At 46.2% G+C, this 12654-nt stretch overlaps 1 protein-coding gene across 5 annotated transcripts; it reads left to right on the top strand.

The window, feature by feature from the left end:
- Window positions 1–272: 272 nt before the first annotated feature.
- rereb (arginine-glutamic acid dipeptide (RE) repeats b) lies at window positions 273–12492 on the top strand. Of its 5 annotated transcripts, none has more exons than XM_035778209.2 (17): window positions 273–489; window positions 1832–1880; window positions 2159–2283; window positions 2814–2913; window positions 3169–3267; window positions 3714–3794; window positions 3990–4143; window positions 4300–4380; window positions 6226–6419; window positions 6561–6728; window positions 6956–7069; window positions 7319–8583; window positions 8797–9010; window positions 9540–10260; window positions 10699–10860; window positions 11000–11198; window positions 11375–12492. In XM_035778209.2, exons 1-17 carry the CDS (start codon window positions 464–466, stop codon window positions 11406–11408), a joined length of 3786 nt encoding a protein of 1261 aa, XP_035634102.1. In that variant the 5' UTR covers window positions 273–463; the 3' UTR covers window positions 11409–12492. The 5 variants fall into 5 exon arrangements, with proteins under 5 accessions (XP_035634102.1, XP_035634106.1, XP_035634105.1 ...); XM_035778213.2 differs by having other exon boundaries at window positions 11000–11203; window positions 11375–11512; XM_035778212.2 differs by having other exon boundaries at window positions 274–489; window positions 9540–10254; window positions 10723–10860.
- The last annotated feature ends 162 nt before the right edge of the window (window positions 12493–12654 follow it).

Here is a 12654-nt window from a genome sequence, read left to right as displayed (position 1 = left end):
GCATGTAAATATGTAAAGCATATTATAATAACAGTGTGATGGGTGACTGGAAATCTTGAATTTAGTTATAGCTAATTGTTTTTGGTAAGGACAGTTGTCATTTAACCTAATCAGTTTTCTCGCTTTCTACAATCTTCCTGGAATTCTGAATTATATTTTATACGTTTGATCCTCTGTACATTTTTTTTTTTTTGTGTCGTTGCTCTAAAAGGGGCACGGCTCTGTGGACATCAAGTGGATGATCGTATTAGGGACCGCGGCACATGCTCAGTTATGTCTACAGAGAAAGGAACTTTGAAGGCTGCGTGTGGGGGCTGAGGTCATTGCACAGCTTAGTGGTAGGAATAAAATCGACTCCTCGTAGCCTCCATTTTGAGTAGTAGCTATGAAATAGAGGAATTGCATAGTTTGTATCGACCACTACGCTGGCAGTGTCAACATAAAAACGACACAAGCCTCCGACATGGACGACTTGTTCAGTCCGAGAAGGTATTCGAGTTGCCTCGTTAAATGTATATGTTTTTGGACGCGAACATCTTGTATTGTAATGTTTACATTGCCATTTTTATGACATACTTGGGAATTGCAATTGTCGCGATGGAGTTGTTAGCCTAATCTATGTAAAGCTAACAAGCTAGCTACCGTACGGACAAAATATCCTTACGTTACTGAATTTTGGACTTTAGTGTCATACCGCTATGTGTCAAATCAACTGTGACAGAGTTGCTGTGGTTTCTGTCGTTTTTCTTCTCCCTGTAAAGATGGGTGGCTAGCTACACATTGGAAAAGAGTATGTAGCTAGGTTATATCAATACTCCATTTTGCGAGACTAGTCGTGCCACGTAAATAGACGCGTTGACGACATGAGGTTGATTATTTAAAATCTAAAATATGCGTTATACGCTCGAAAGCAGTAAATGCTTGTTGACAATTTGTAAAAAGATGTCAATGTGTGATTGATATGTTTGCAAGGGCCTCGAGACGAGTCTCGTTTATGTAATGCTTGGAGGCGGGAACGTAATACCCGCACTCAGATTGGCTCTTACTGATGGATGGGCGGGATTAAAGGAAAACACTGCCCAATTGAAATGCAATTTTAAAACGGTAATATTCTGATATTTAGATTAGGGATTAAAATATTGGCACGACTCATATAGCATATTTGCCATGTGATTTGTGTTAAATATGCATAATCACTGTTGCATATAAACAACACATGCATTAGTATGTCATAAAAAGGGTATCTAGCAGTAGACCTAGTTCTCTTTCTGTTTTAGAACAGAACATGAATTGAATAGCAATAAACATTAAAATCCAATACAACCTTATTATCCATATGTTACAACAGAAATGTGATTGCACACAGTTGAGAAGAGCACAGGATCAAAGCTGCAGTGTAGCACCCCCTGGATGAAGAGCATGTTGTGGGGTTAAGGGCCCAACCATAGGGGATTGTTGTTAAACTGAACCCAGCAGCTCTCCAGTTGCCAGATCAAATCCACCCTTTATTTCCAGTGCCCGGCCCGGGCTTCAAACCAGCAACCAGCTGATGTGCCAACTCCTTAGCTGCTGGGCTACCTACCGGCCTTACAGTATTTACTTGATTAATTATACAGTTGATGAAATTGTGTCAAGTTGACTTGATGCAACAACAAATAAAAAGACTTGCATTGTCCAAAAAATATTTATCTTGGTTCCTTTCTGTTCATATCAGTTGCAAATATTATACAATAAAGGCTAGTTAATGTAATGAAATCTACAATAACGTAATAATATAACAATGTAATGCTATATGTAACTTATGTTATAACTGAATTATCCCTATTTCCAGGAGCCTGAACAGCACACAGGGGGAGATCAGAGTGGGATCAAGTCATCAGGTAACAGTCCAACAAACCCCTGTAGGCAGGATGTCACTCTTAGTCTGTATTGCCCATACGAGACCTTAGCAGTACCGCTATGTCTTTGACAATCTCTGTTGCAAAATCTGTGAGCTACTTGATTCATACAGTGTGTCATCATAAACTATCTCACGGTCATAACCTGTCATATATTTGCCCGTATTTGTGAATTACATGGTGCAAAAGTCATATCATTGTAATAAACTGTGATGGTGAGACTAACATGGTACCTGTCTGTATTATTTGTGTGTATGCAGGCCAAGCTCCCTGAGCTGCAACCACGCCCTGTGCTTGGTGTGCAGACCCAGACAGAGAATGAAGAGTTGGTGTGGATGCCAGGGGTCAATGATTGTGACCTCCTCATGTACCTCAGAGCTGCCAGGTTAGTGTCAACTCAGCAGCACTCAATTTAGCCTGGTCTCAGATCTGTTTTGGCTGTATATCCAACTCTTGTTGTTGTTGGCTGTACAGCACAAATGGGTCTGGGACCAGGCTACACTCATACTGTATCTCTTGTGTGATGAATGGTGCATACGATTCCTGCCAGATTTAAAGACTGGTGGGATGCATTCAAAACCTTGGTGTCTGTCAGCGTTCCATAACACTGGTGGTGAGAGGGATGTGCATTACTATGGTCATGAAGTTGTGTGCAGAAAGAACATAATTGTTTCAGATTGGTGAGCATATCAAGAAAGTGTGACTGCTGCTGGTTTTTAGTTGTCATTTAGTCCAAATACTTGTCCTATCAGATTTCTTCGAGCTCGCCTGTCAGGTCATTATTGTTAAAGATAATGTCATTTAAAAACACTTCTGTAGGGGTCTGTAGTGCACAATGCTTTTCATTCTTGTCATCCTGACTGACTGCACAGCCCTCCTAATTTATTTATATTTCCTGCCTCTTCCTGATTGAAGGAGCATGGCAGCGTTTGCAGGAATGTGTGATGGAGGATCCACAGAGGATGGTTGTTTGGCGGCCTCTCGTGACGATACCACACTCAACGCTTTAAACATGGTCAGCAGGATAACTTTGCTGCATCTAAATGGGAATATGAAATGGAACAATAACATCATTTAATTTTCACCTGTTTTACTTCATTTTTTTCTCCTTTTTCTTTTTAAATGTAATTTGTGGTTTTTCCGAAAAATATGGTAGAGAAGAAAAATGGAAAACAAATATCCCGTGTACAATTGTGTGAACAATATATTGCTACGAATAAGATCTGTAACCCTTCTCAGGAGCTCTGTGTTCCTTTGTCTCCCTTTACAGTTACACGCCAGCCGCTATGACGCGGCTAAAGCTCTGCAGCGCCTAGTGAAGAAACCCGTGCCCAAACTTATTGAGAAATGTTGGTCAGAAGATGACGTGGTAAGGCAGCTTGCACCATGCTTGCTTCAGGTGCAAAGACAATGTTTAACTTTAGACACTATGGACCCGATATAGAGTTGAGATGAGCGTTGCAGCTCAGGCTTTTGCATAAATCAGTCCTTGATGCCAGCGTAGATATTTGAGTTAAGCGCTCAAATTTCAAGACAGTATATGGCCCTATGTGCTGTTAGGGCTGCTCTGTGGTTGCATCGGGTTACTCCAAGCAATAGCAACATTACAAATCATTAAAATCCAGACAGAAAATATTTACACAAGAAGCAATCTAATATCACATGTTCAATATGAATTATGGCCATTGTATAACATAGACAACAGTGCAACATTACGAAACATGTTTACACTGCATGGTATATTGCACAAGACAAATGTTTGGGAACTATGTTGACTTAGTTTTGCTTCCACCACAATCTTTTTACAATCAACAGAAGCGGTTTATCAAAGGTTTGAGACAGTACGGGAAACATTTCTTCAGGATTCGCAAAGAGCTGCTGCCCAACAAGAAGACGGTAAATGAAAACACCGGGTGTAATATATTTTACTATCATACTGCCTCTCATGTCTGTCTAGACATAACGGACAGATATAATTGGACATAACTATACACACAATCAACAGACCTAACTGTTTGAGATGCAGTCAGTATCTTCATTGGAATCTGCAATCTGTGCCCCTCAAAATCATGCGTGTTGTGTTGTTGGCAGGGTGAGTTGATCACATTCTACTACCACTGGAAAAAAACGCCCGAGGCTGCAGGCACCCGGCCCTACCGTCAGCACCGTAGACAGCCATCCTCACGCAAGGCCAAGACTCGCGCAGCCCTTGCCACTGTGAATACCCCCTCCCGGGCCCAATCATGTGAGTGCTGGGGAGGATCAATTCCCCTAAGATTTAGCTGGTTTTATGGCAGGCCGTTAGTCTATCTTCTAGTCCAGTAACTGTAGACAACACAATAAGATCGAAATGAATAGGAGTGGGTATAGTCTTTAATCTGATCTCTTCTCTCTCCTGCAGTGGACGTGAGTTCGGCCAGTGAGGACGATCTGGACAGTGAAGACAGCGAGCAGGGCACCTGTGGACACTGTGCTACTACCAGTGAGTACAGCTGAACTCTCTCCATTTCTCTTCAGAGAACACAACAATGTTATTCCCCCATTGATTCTATTAGCTTGCATTGATGTCATGTATCGTACTTGCTCCACCAGCCACCAGTGCTCAGGTCAATGGGTTCTTATGCATTGTGTGTCTGTGTACTATGTAGCTGACAAATCCAATTTCTCCTTTTGGGATCAATACCGTTGATTAAATTACATTTTTTAAAGGTCCAATGCAGCTGTTTTGATCTCAGTATGAAATCGTATCACCAGGCAGGCTAAAACTCCATCCCACCAAAACAGGCAAAAATGTATACGAAAAGGCATTATCAGAATTTCCACACTTTCACAGTATTATTCCAACCTCATAGTGTGGACATATATATATATATATATACTGCTCAAAAAAATAAAGGGAACACTAAAATAACACATCCTAGATCTGAATGAATGAAATATTCTTATTAATATTATACTTTTTTCTTTACATAGTTGAATGTGCTGACAACAAAATCACACAAAAATTATCAATGGAAATCAAATGTATCAACCCTTGGAGGTCTGGATTTGGAGTCACACTCAAACTTAAAGTGGAAAACCACACTACAGGCTGATCCAACTTTGATGTCATTTCCTTAAAACAAGTCAAAATGAGGCTCAGTAGTGTGTGTGGCCTCCACGTGCCTGTATGACCTCCCTACAACGCCTAGGCATGCTCCTGATGAGGTGGCGGATGGTCTCCTGAGGGATCTCCTCCCAGACCTGGACTAAAGCGTCCGCCATCTCCTGGACAGTCTGTGGTGCAATGTGGCGTTGGTGGATGGAGCGAGACATAATGTCCCAGATGTGCTCAATTGGATTCAGGTCTGGGGAACGGGAGGACCAGTCCATAGCATCAATGCCTTCCTCTTGCAGGAACTGCTGACACACTCCAGCCACATGAGGTCTAGCATTGTCTTGCATTAGGAGGAACCCAGGGCCAACCGCACCAGCATATGGTCTCACAAGGGGTCTGAGGATCTCATCTCGGTACCTAATGGCAGTCAGGCTACCTCTGGCGAGCACATGGAGGGCTGTGCGGCCCCGCAAAGAAATGCCACCCCACACCATGACTGACTCACCGCCAAACCGGTTATGCTGGAGGATGTTGCAGGCAGCAGAACGTTCTCCACGGCGTCTCCAGACTCTGTCACGTCTGTTACATGTGCTCAGTGTGAACCTTCTTTTATCTGTGAAAAGCACAGGGCGCCAGTGGCGAATTTGCCACTCTTGGTGTTCTCTGGCAAATGCCAAACGTCCTGCACGGTGTTGGGCTGTCTCCTGATGTACTGGCCTGTCTCCTGGTAGCGCATCCATGCTCTGGACACTACGCTGACAGACACAGCAAACCTTGCCACAGCTCGCATTGATTTTCCATCCTGGATGAGCTGCACTACCTGAGCCACTTGTGTGGGTTGTAGACTCTGTCTCATGCTACCACGAGAGTGAAAGCACCGCCAGCATTCAAAAGTGACCAAAACATTAGCCAGGAAGCATAGGAACTGAGAAGTGGTCTGTGGTCACGACCTGCAGAACCACTCCTTTATTGGGGGTGTCTTGCTAATTGCCTATAATTTCCACCTGTTGTCTATTCCATTTGCACAACAGAATGTGAAATGTATTGTCAATCAGTGTTGCTTCCTAAGTGGACAGTTTGATTTCACAGAAGTGTGATTGACTTGGAGTTACATTGTGTTGTTTAAGTGTTCCCTTTATTTTTTTGAGCAGTGTATATACATATATACAGACACACACACACACACACAGGAAATTCCCTTTTTTTGACTGCACTGGGCCTTAATTTCAGCCTCTAAGGACTGGCAGCACGGCGGCAGAGATAACATCCTCTTGTGTACCACCTGTCGGACCTTCTACAACAAACATGGCCGCCTGCCGCCCGGCCCCAAGCCTGCTGACCCTCCCTTCATGTTCAAACCTGTCAAAGAGGAAGAGGAGGGCAACGGGAAGCACGGCATGAGGACGCGACGCAGCAGAGCACCGGTAAGGCTGAGAGCCTCCCATCTTAGCCCCGTCTAGTGCCACCCTCACTAATTTGTCTCAGTCAGTACCGTCCACATCTTTGTCTGTTGTTGTCACAATCATTCTCTCTTTCAGTACTTACTCCGTTGTATCTCTCTCCAGTTGTCTTCACTAAGAAGTGGCCACAAGAGGCGGACAGGCTCCCCTACCAGTGAAGACCAGCAGTCCAGTAGCCATCCATCTCCTGCACCCAGTGGAGCTAGCTCCACCTCCAACACATCCAGAAGCTTCGGCTCAGACAAGACTGACTCCACAAAGAAGCCTGGCAAGGTACATGTTCTTTTTTAAATATACATTTTTTTAAGTCAGGGATATATGTATTCACTGTAATGGTGCATTTGTGAATTGAAAGTACACTTCATATCTTAACAAATGTCTAGTTGTATATCTGCCATTCAGACCAGAGCTTCCTCTTCGTCCGAAGACTTTTGACTGTGTTTGTACGTACACCGTAGAACTGAATTGAATAACCAGATTCTATTCCTTCCATCCAACAGAAGATCAAGGAAGAGGTGCCCCTACCAAAGAGTACTAAACGTTCCAGGGAGAGTGCAGCCCAGGACCCAGAGGAGCCTGAGAGAACAGCAACTAAAAGGACGAAAACACAGCAGGTGAGACGGAGACTAAGACGGTAGCGAGGCGATGACCGCGAACAGGTTCAAGATCAGTGAGAAGCAAAAATGTACAAGACCAGCTCTCAGAAATGCTTTTGTTTCCTCATTATTCTTCAGTTAATGTCTTATCTTCCTTCGCTGAGCTACATTGTTGGGTGTGTCTGGAACTATCCACTGCCTCATTTCATGTAACATTAACATTAACTCCCCTCATCGACAATTCTAACCGTGTGTCATTCCTCTCAGGGTGAACAGGTGGAGTGCCGGTCAGAGGGCGATGGAGAGGCTGAGGCAGAGGGGGGGGAGGTGGAGGAGGAGAGCTGCTCAGACAGCCGCAGTGCCCAAGACGACGGCAGCAGCGACACCAAAGACATCGACCAGGACAACCGCTCCTCCTCCCCTAGCATCCCCAGCCCTCACCAGGGCAACGAGGGCAATGAGAGTGACTCCGACTCCTCTGTCCAGCAGCCCCAGGGTGCCCAACAGGCGGCAGCAGAGACCATCAGTGCCCCTGCTGCTGCTGCCCTGGCTGTAACACAGACCGCACCGACTGTTCCTCCAGTGCAGGCTGCAGTCTCGACCACATTCCTGCCCCCCCGGGGCACCTCTCCCTCTGCAGAGCCTGGCCAGATACAGGCCCAGGTACCCCACTCCCCAGAGCCCCCCCAGCCTGCTCAGCCTGGTCAGTCAGCTGGCTATGAGTCAGGCCCAACACACAGTCAACCCCCACCCCCCTCCTCACACACCATCTCTGGCCCATCACCCCTCCCTCCACCACTGGGACAGGCCCTTCATCCTCCATCTCCTGTGTTCCAGAGTACTCTTCCTCCACCTGGCTCTCTTCCTCCCACCCTGCCCCTCCATGGTGCTCCCACCCAGGGCCCCCGCCCCCAGCGACCCCCTCCTCACATACCCAGGGAACCTCCTTTCTCCCAGGTGATCCCCCTTACTTCTGGGCCCCAAATCAAACCACCCCCAACCACACCCATCCCACCATCGCACAAGCAGCAGCCACCGCACCTCTCCTCTGCTCCCCCTTTCCCCCAGATGCCGTCCAACCTGCCCCCACCGCCAGCACTGAAGCCCCTCAACTCCCTGCCCAACCAGCACCCTCCCGGTGCCCCTCCACCCCCCCTCCAGCTCATGCCCCAGTCCCTACCCATGCAGCAGGGACTCCCACCCCAACCTCCCGTGCTCACTCAGCTGCAGAACCTCCATGGCAGAGGCAGTCACTCCCACTCCACCCTGCCCTCCTCTGGCCCCTCGGCCTTGCACCCTGTCCCCTCTGCTCCCTCTACCATGGGTCCAGTCCCTGGTCTCCAGCCCTCCTTCTCCTCCATGCCCCTGCGACCCTCTCCCGGAAACCCCATTGGCATGGGAGGGTCACACGTCCAGATTAAAGAAGAGCCATTGGATGAGTGTGAGCCTGAGAGCCCGCCCCCTCCACCTAGAAGTCCCTCGCCAGAACCTTCGGTTGTCGACATCGCCAGCCACGCCAGCCAATCAGCACGGTACTTACTGCATGACATCGCTCATGATGGTCTTATAGAATAGGTCTCCTTTACAGATTTAATTGTGGCCATATTGTTGACCATCTTATGGTGTTGTGTTTCTCGATGTATAACAGATGTTGTTCATCTGAGTTTGCTACATTCTCAAACGTAATGTTGTGTGATTTCTAAATATGCTGTTTTGATACACGTCCATTGTTTTTTTCTTTTCAGGTTTATCAAACACCTGGACCGTGGCTACAACTCGTGTTCCAGAACAGACCTGTTCTTCACCCCTCTGGCCTCATCCAAGCTGGCCAAGAAGAGAGAGGAGGCTGTGGAGAGATGCAAGAGAGAGGCTGAACACAACGCCCGAGAGAGGGAGAGGGAGAAGGACAGGGAGAGAGAGCGGGAGAGGGAACGAGAGAGGCAGGAAGAGAAAAATGCTGTGAGTAATGTGCTGTGGTCTTCCCTCTATTCCTTGTTTGTTTTCTTTCACATGAATAAATTGTGGCCCGGCCCGTTCAGAAGGGAAACCCGAGTGTGGTGGCATCAGTGGATATTGCACCAGTTGGATTCGCACTCTTATTTACATGCGGTCTATTTAAGTCGACCAATTCTACGCATGCTTCCTCGATGTCAGGCGCCCGCATGCGCTGGTGTCTCTTGCTGCCGCGCTGCTGTTACTCGCTATGCTTGCTGTTTTCTGATCCTCCCCCCAGCCTCTGCCTGTCTGATTTCTGTGTTTCTTCTTCCAAGGGATTTGATGGCGCATATTGTGCTCACTGCTCTGGCACTGAGCTACATGAAGGAGCAGAGCCTATCGTTTCCTTTTTAAAACTGACATGTCTTACCATCTCCTATCTCAGCAATGATATTATTACATAGTAAAACAATGTAATCAGTTAATGATGTCTGTAGGGCTCTATACATTGTTTTCTCGCAAATTGTAACCACCTTAATGTTCCCTCTTCCAGAGAGCGTCCAGCTCGTCCCACGACAGCCGTATGAGTGATGTCCAGATGATCGGCCAGGTCCACATGCGTTCCTCCTTCGAGCAGCCCCCCACCAGCGTGGCGGCCGTCCCCCCTTACATCGGCCCCGACACCCCGGCCCTGCGCACCCTTAGTGAGTACGCCCGACCCCACGTCATGTCCCCCACCAACCGCAACCACCCCTTCTTCGTGTCCCTGTCCCCCGGGGACCCACTGCTGGCCTACCACATGCCCGGTCTGTACGCCGCCGACCCCAGCATGCGAGAGAGGGAGCTCCGTAACCTCCGAGAGAGGGAGCTCCGCGAGAGGATGAAGCCCGGCTTTGAGGTCAAACCCCCGGAAATGGAGACCATGCATCCATCAGCCAACCCCATGGAGCACTTTGCCCGCCATGGAGCCCTGGCCCTGCCCCACATCGCTGGGCCGCCCCACCACCCCTTTGGCCACTTCCACCCGGCCATGCAGAACCACCTGGAGAGGGAGAGACAGGCGCTGGCCCTGGCCGGGCCCCAGATGCGTCCGGAGCTGAGCTACGCTGAGCGGCTGACTGCCGAGAGGCTCCACGCAGAGAGGATGGCATCTGTGGCAAATGACCCGGCCGCCAGGCTGCAGATGCTGAACGTGACGCCGCATCACCACCAGCACTCCCACATCCACTCACACCTGCACCTGCACCAGCAGGACCCGCTCAACCAAGGTGAGGGTAAGGGCACTTGTATGTTTTTGTTTTGTTTTTCATCTTCAGGATATGTGTGTACATATATGTGCTGCATATTCACAAATTGATTATTGTTTTAGTTCTGTCTTCTAAAACAATCAAATCCGATTTAAATTTGAAAAACAAAAAAACAGAATTAAGTGGTAATAGTTGTTCCACATCTATGGTGAGTGAAGCTTAAGGACCAATCTCTGCTACAAGGTAGCTATCTTCATTAAAATAAAATAAACATTCTTATTTAATGTTGTTTGGTAGTCTTATTAATTGTTGAGAGAGGATGCTTCTCCTCACTGTTACTGTATCTGTCTACCAGTGTAGTTATCAGTTGGTATGCGTGTATTGTTCACCCCCCCTGCACTATGTTAACTGATGTGTGTGTCATATGTGTTAATTGATATACTGTTTGTTCTCCTGCTTCATTAGATGATGTGTGTTACTGTCACCCAGGTAATGGCCCCCACCCTCTGGATCCCCTGGCTCCAGGGCCCCGCCTGGCCCGCTTCCCCTTCCCCGGAGGCCCCATCCCCAACCCTCTGCTCAACGACCTGCCCCACGACCATGACATGCTGCGACACCCACTGTTTGGTGAGGAACCTCAACCTTCACTGTTTTATATGGGAACGCACACATTCAGTTCACTGTATTTAGTCTATATTTCTGTGTTATTGTGAATTGACTGAGACTCACTCTGAGGTTTTGTGTCCCTTGATCAACATCCAAACAGCCTATGCCGCTGTTGCAGGAGCAGGGTACCCCCGTGAGCTTCAGGGCCCCATCCCACAGATGTCTGCAGCCCACCAGCTCCAGGCCATGCACGCCCAGTCAGCAGAGCTGCAGAGGCTGGCCATGGAGCAGCAGTGGCTGCATGGACACCACCACCTACAACATGGGGGGCCTCTGCCCGGGCAGGAGGATTACTACAGGTGAGGTGATTACCACCTCGAAAAACAACCAACAACAACAGTTTAGCTGAACCACGGCGCTTTCATTTATGCTGTTATTGAGAAGTCTTCAATCCCTCGACAAAATTAGGATCTTGGTTTATTGATGAGCTATTGCACTGACATGAATATCGTGTTGTTGTTGTTTTCCTCCGCAGCCGCCTGAAGAAAGAAGGTGACAAGCCATCGTGAGTCACCATGGAAATACATAGAGATAGCAATGCTGTGTACTTTTGACATTATGCGACAACTAATCTTAGTGTATCCTTTTCTATAAGTCTACATGTAATTGAGAATGAACTATCTTTGGATCTGTATGCTTGTTTTTTGCTCAGCACTTCAAGGGATAGTTTACCCCCAAATCATCCACGTTTTTGTGAGACTTTTTCATATTTCAATAATGGTCTGGTTATAGAAATGGAAGATTAGTGTAGTCTCTATTCCATACCATTTGTTGTCTACCACTCCATATGGATGTTGTTGTTAATAGAGTTCTCCTAATGCAATATATATAACGAGTGCGGAATATGGCTCACCTTTTTTGGAGTTATGAAAACATCTGACAAACTTTGATTTGGGGGGGGGGTGAACTATCATTTTAATTTCTAAACAATCTGAATGATCTCCTTGTACAGAATGACATTTAATATTAGATGTTTGGATGATTGACTGTAATAACCTTGCATGACTGTTTCCCTTTCGATTTTCATCAGAACTTAGACTAGCGTTGTTCATTTGTGTTTAGACAACTAAAAAGCATAGTAGATTAATTTTATTCTATATCTGCTAAATATTTGTCTAAACCCTAAAGTTTTATATATTTCAAGATAAGTTTTCACAATTTAACCTAAGCTCTGACACACACAGTACATTTTTGAGATTGTAAATAATATATGTTCAATATTCTATATTAATAACTATGATTATTATTAATATGAGGTGTGAATTCTTGACTTGCAAGCTGGCACAATAAAGTTAAATTATTTAGATATACACACAGTATATATAGCGTTATAAAGTAAAGTGGGTTAGCACAGAAAATTATAAATTGGAGTATCACTATTGTCACCCCTGACAGAAAACAGTGTTTAGAACAGTGGATCAGGAAAGTAATATTGTGTTGGTTAGACGAAACAGAAAAAGCATTATAACCTTGGCATCCCTACCATGGACAAATCCTGTTTTAATATTTATGTGAAATAATAATAATATGAAAAAACAAAAATGTATGCATTGCATATTTATTTGAATAAATAATTCTGCAATAACATGATAACATTTGTTCAAAGTATATCTTCTGTAAGTAATTGGTTGCTTAGGATAGACCTTTTGGGGGGGAATTGTTCTGGTAACAGCATTTGGCCAATAGGGGGCAATCCTCACCCTTCCTCATTGAAGCTGTGCTGTTTCAGTAGGATCACTACACTGTGGCCATTTC

The sequence above is a fragment of the Oncorhynchus keta genome, chromosome 10, assembly GCF_023373465.1.
Source record: "Oncorhynchus keta strain PuntledgeMale-10-30-2019 chromosome 10, Oket_V2, whole genome shotgun sequence".
Taxonomy (NCBI): domain Eukaryota; kingdom Metazoa; phylum Chordata; class Actinopteri; order Salmoniformes; family Salmonidae; genus Oncorhynchus; species Oncorhynchus keta.
This window is presented reverse-complemented; position numbering and strand designations above follow the sequence as displayed.

Bases quoted from the DNA above. Each gene is read 5' to 3' on its own strand.
- rereb (XM_035778209.2), top strand. From the start codon at position 464: ATGGACGACTTGTTCAGTCCGAGAAG. The intron at 4,381-6,225 runs GTGAGTACAGCT...CCTTAATTTCAG, and splicing joins TGGACACTGTGCTACTACCA to CCTCTAAGGACTGGCAGCAC. The intron at 6,420-6,560 runs GTAAGGCTGAGA...ATCTCTCTCCAG, and splicing joins CGCGACGCAGCAGAGCACCG to TTGTCTTCACTAAGAAGTGG.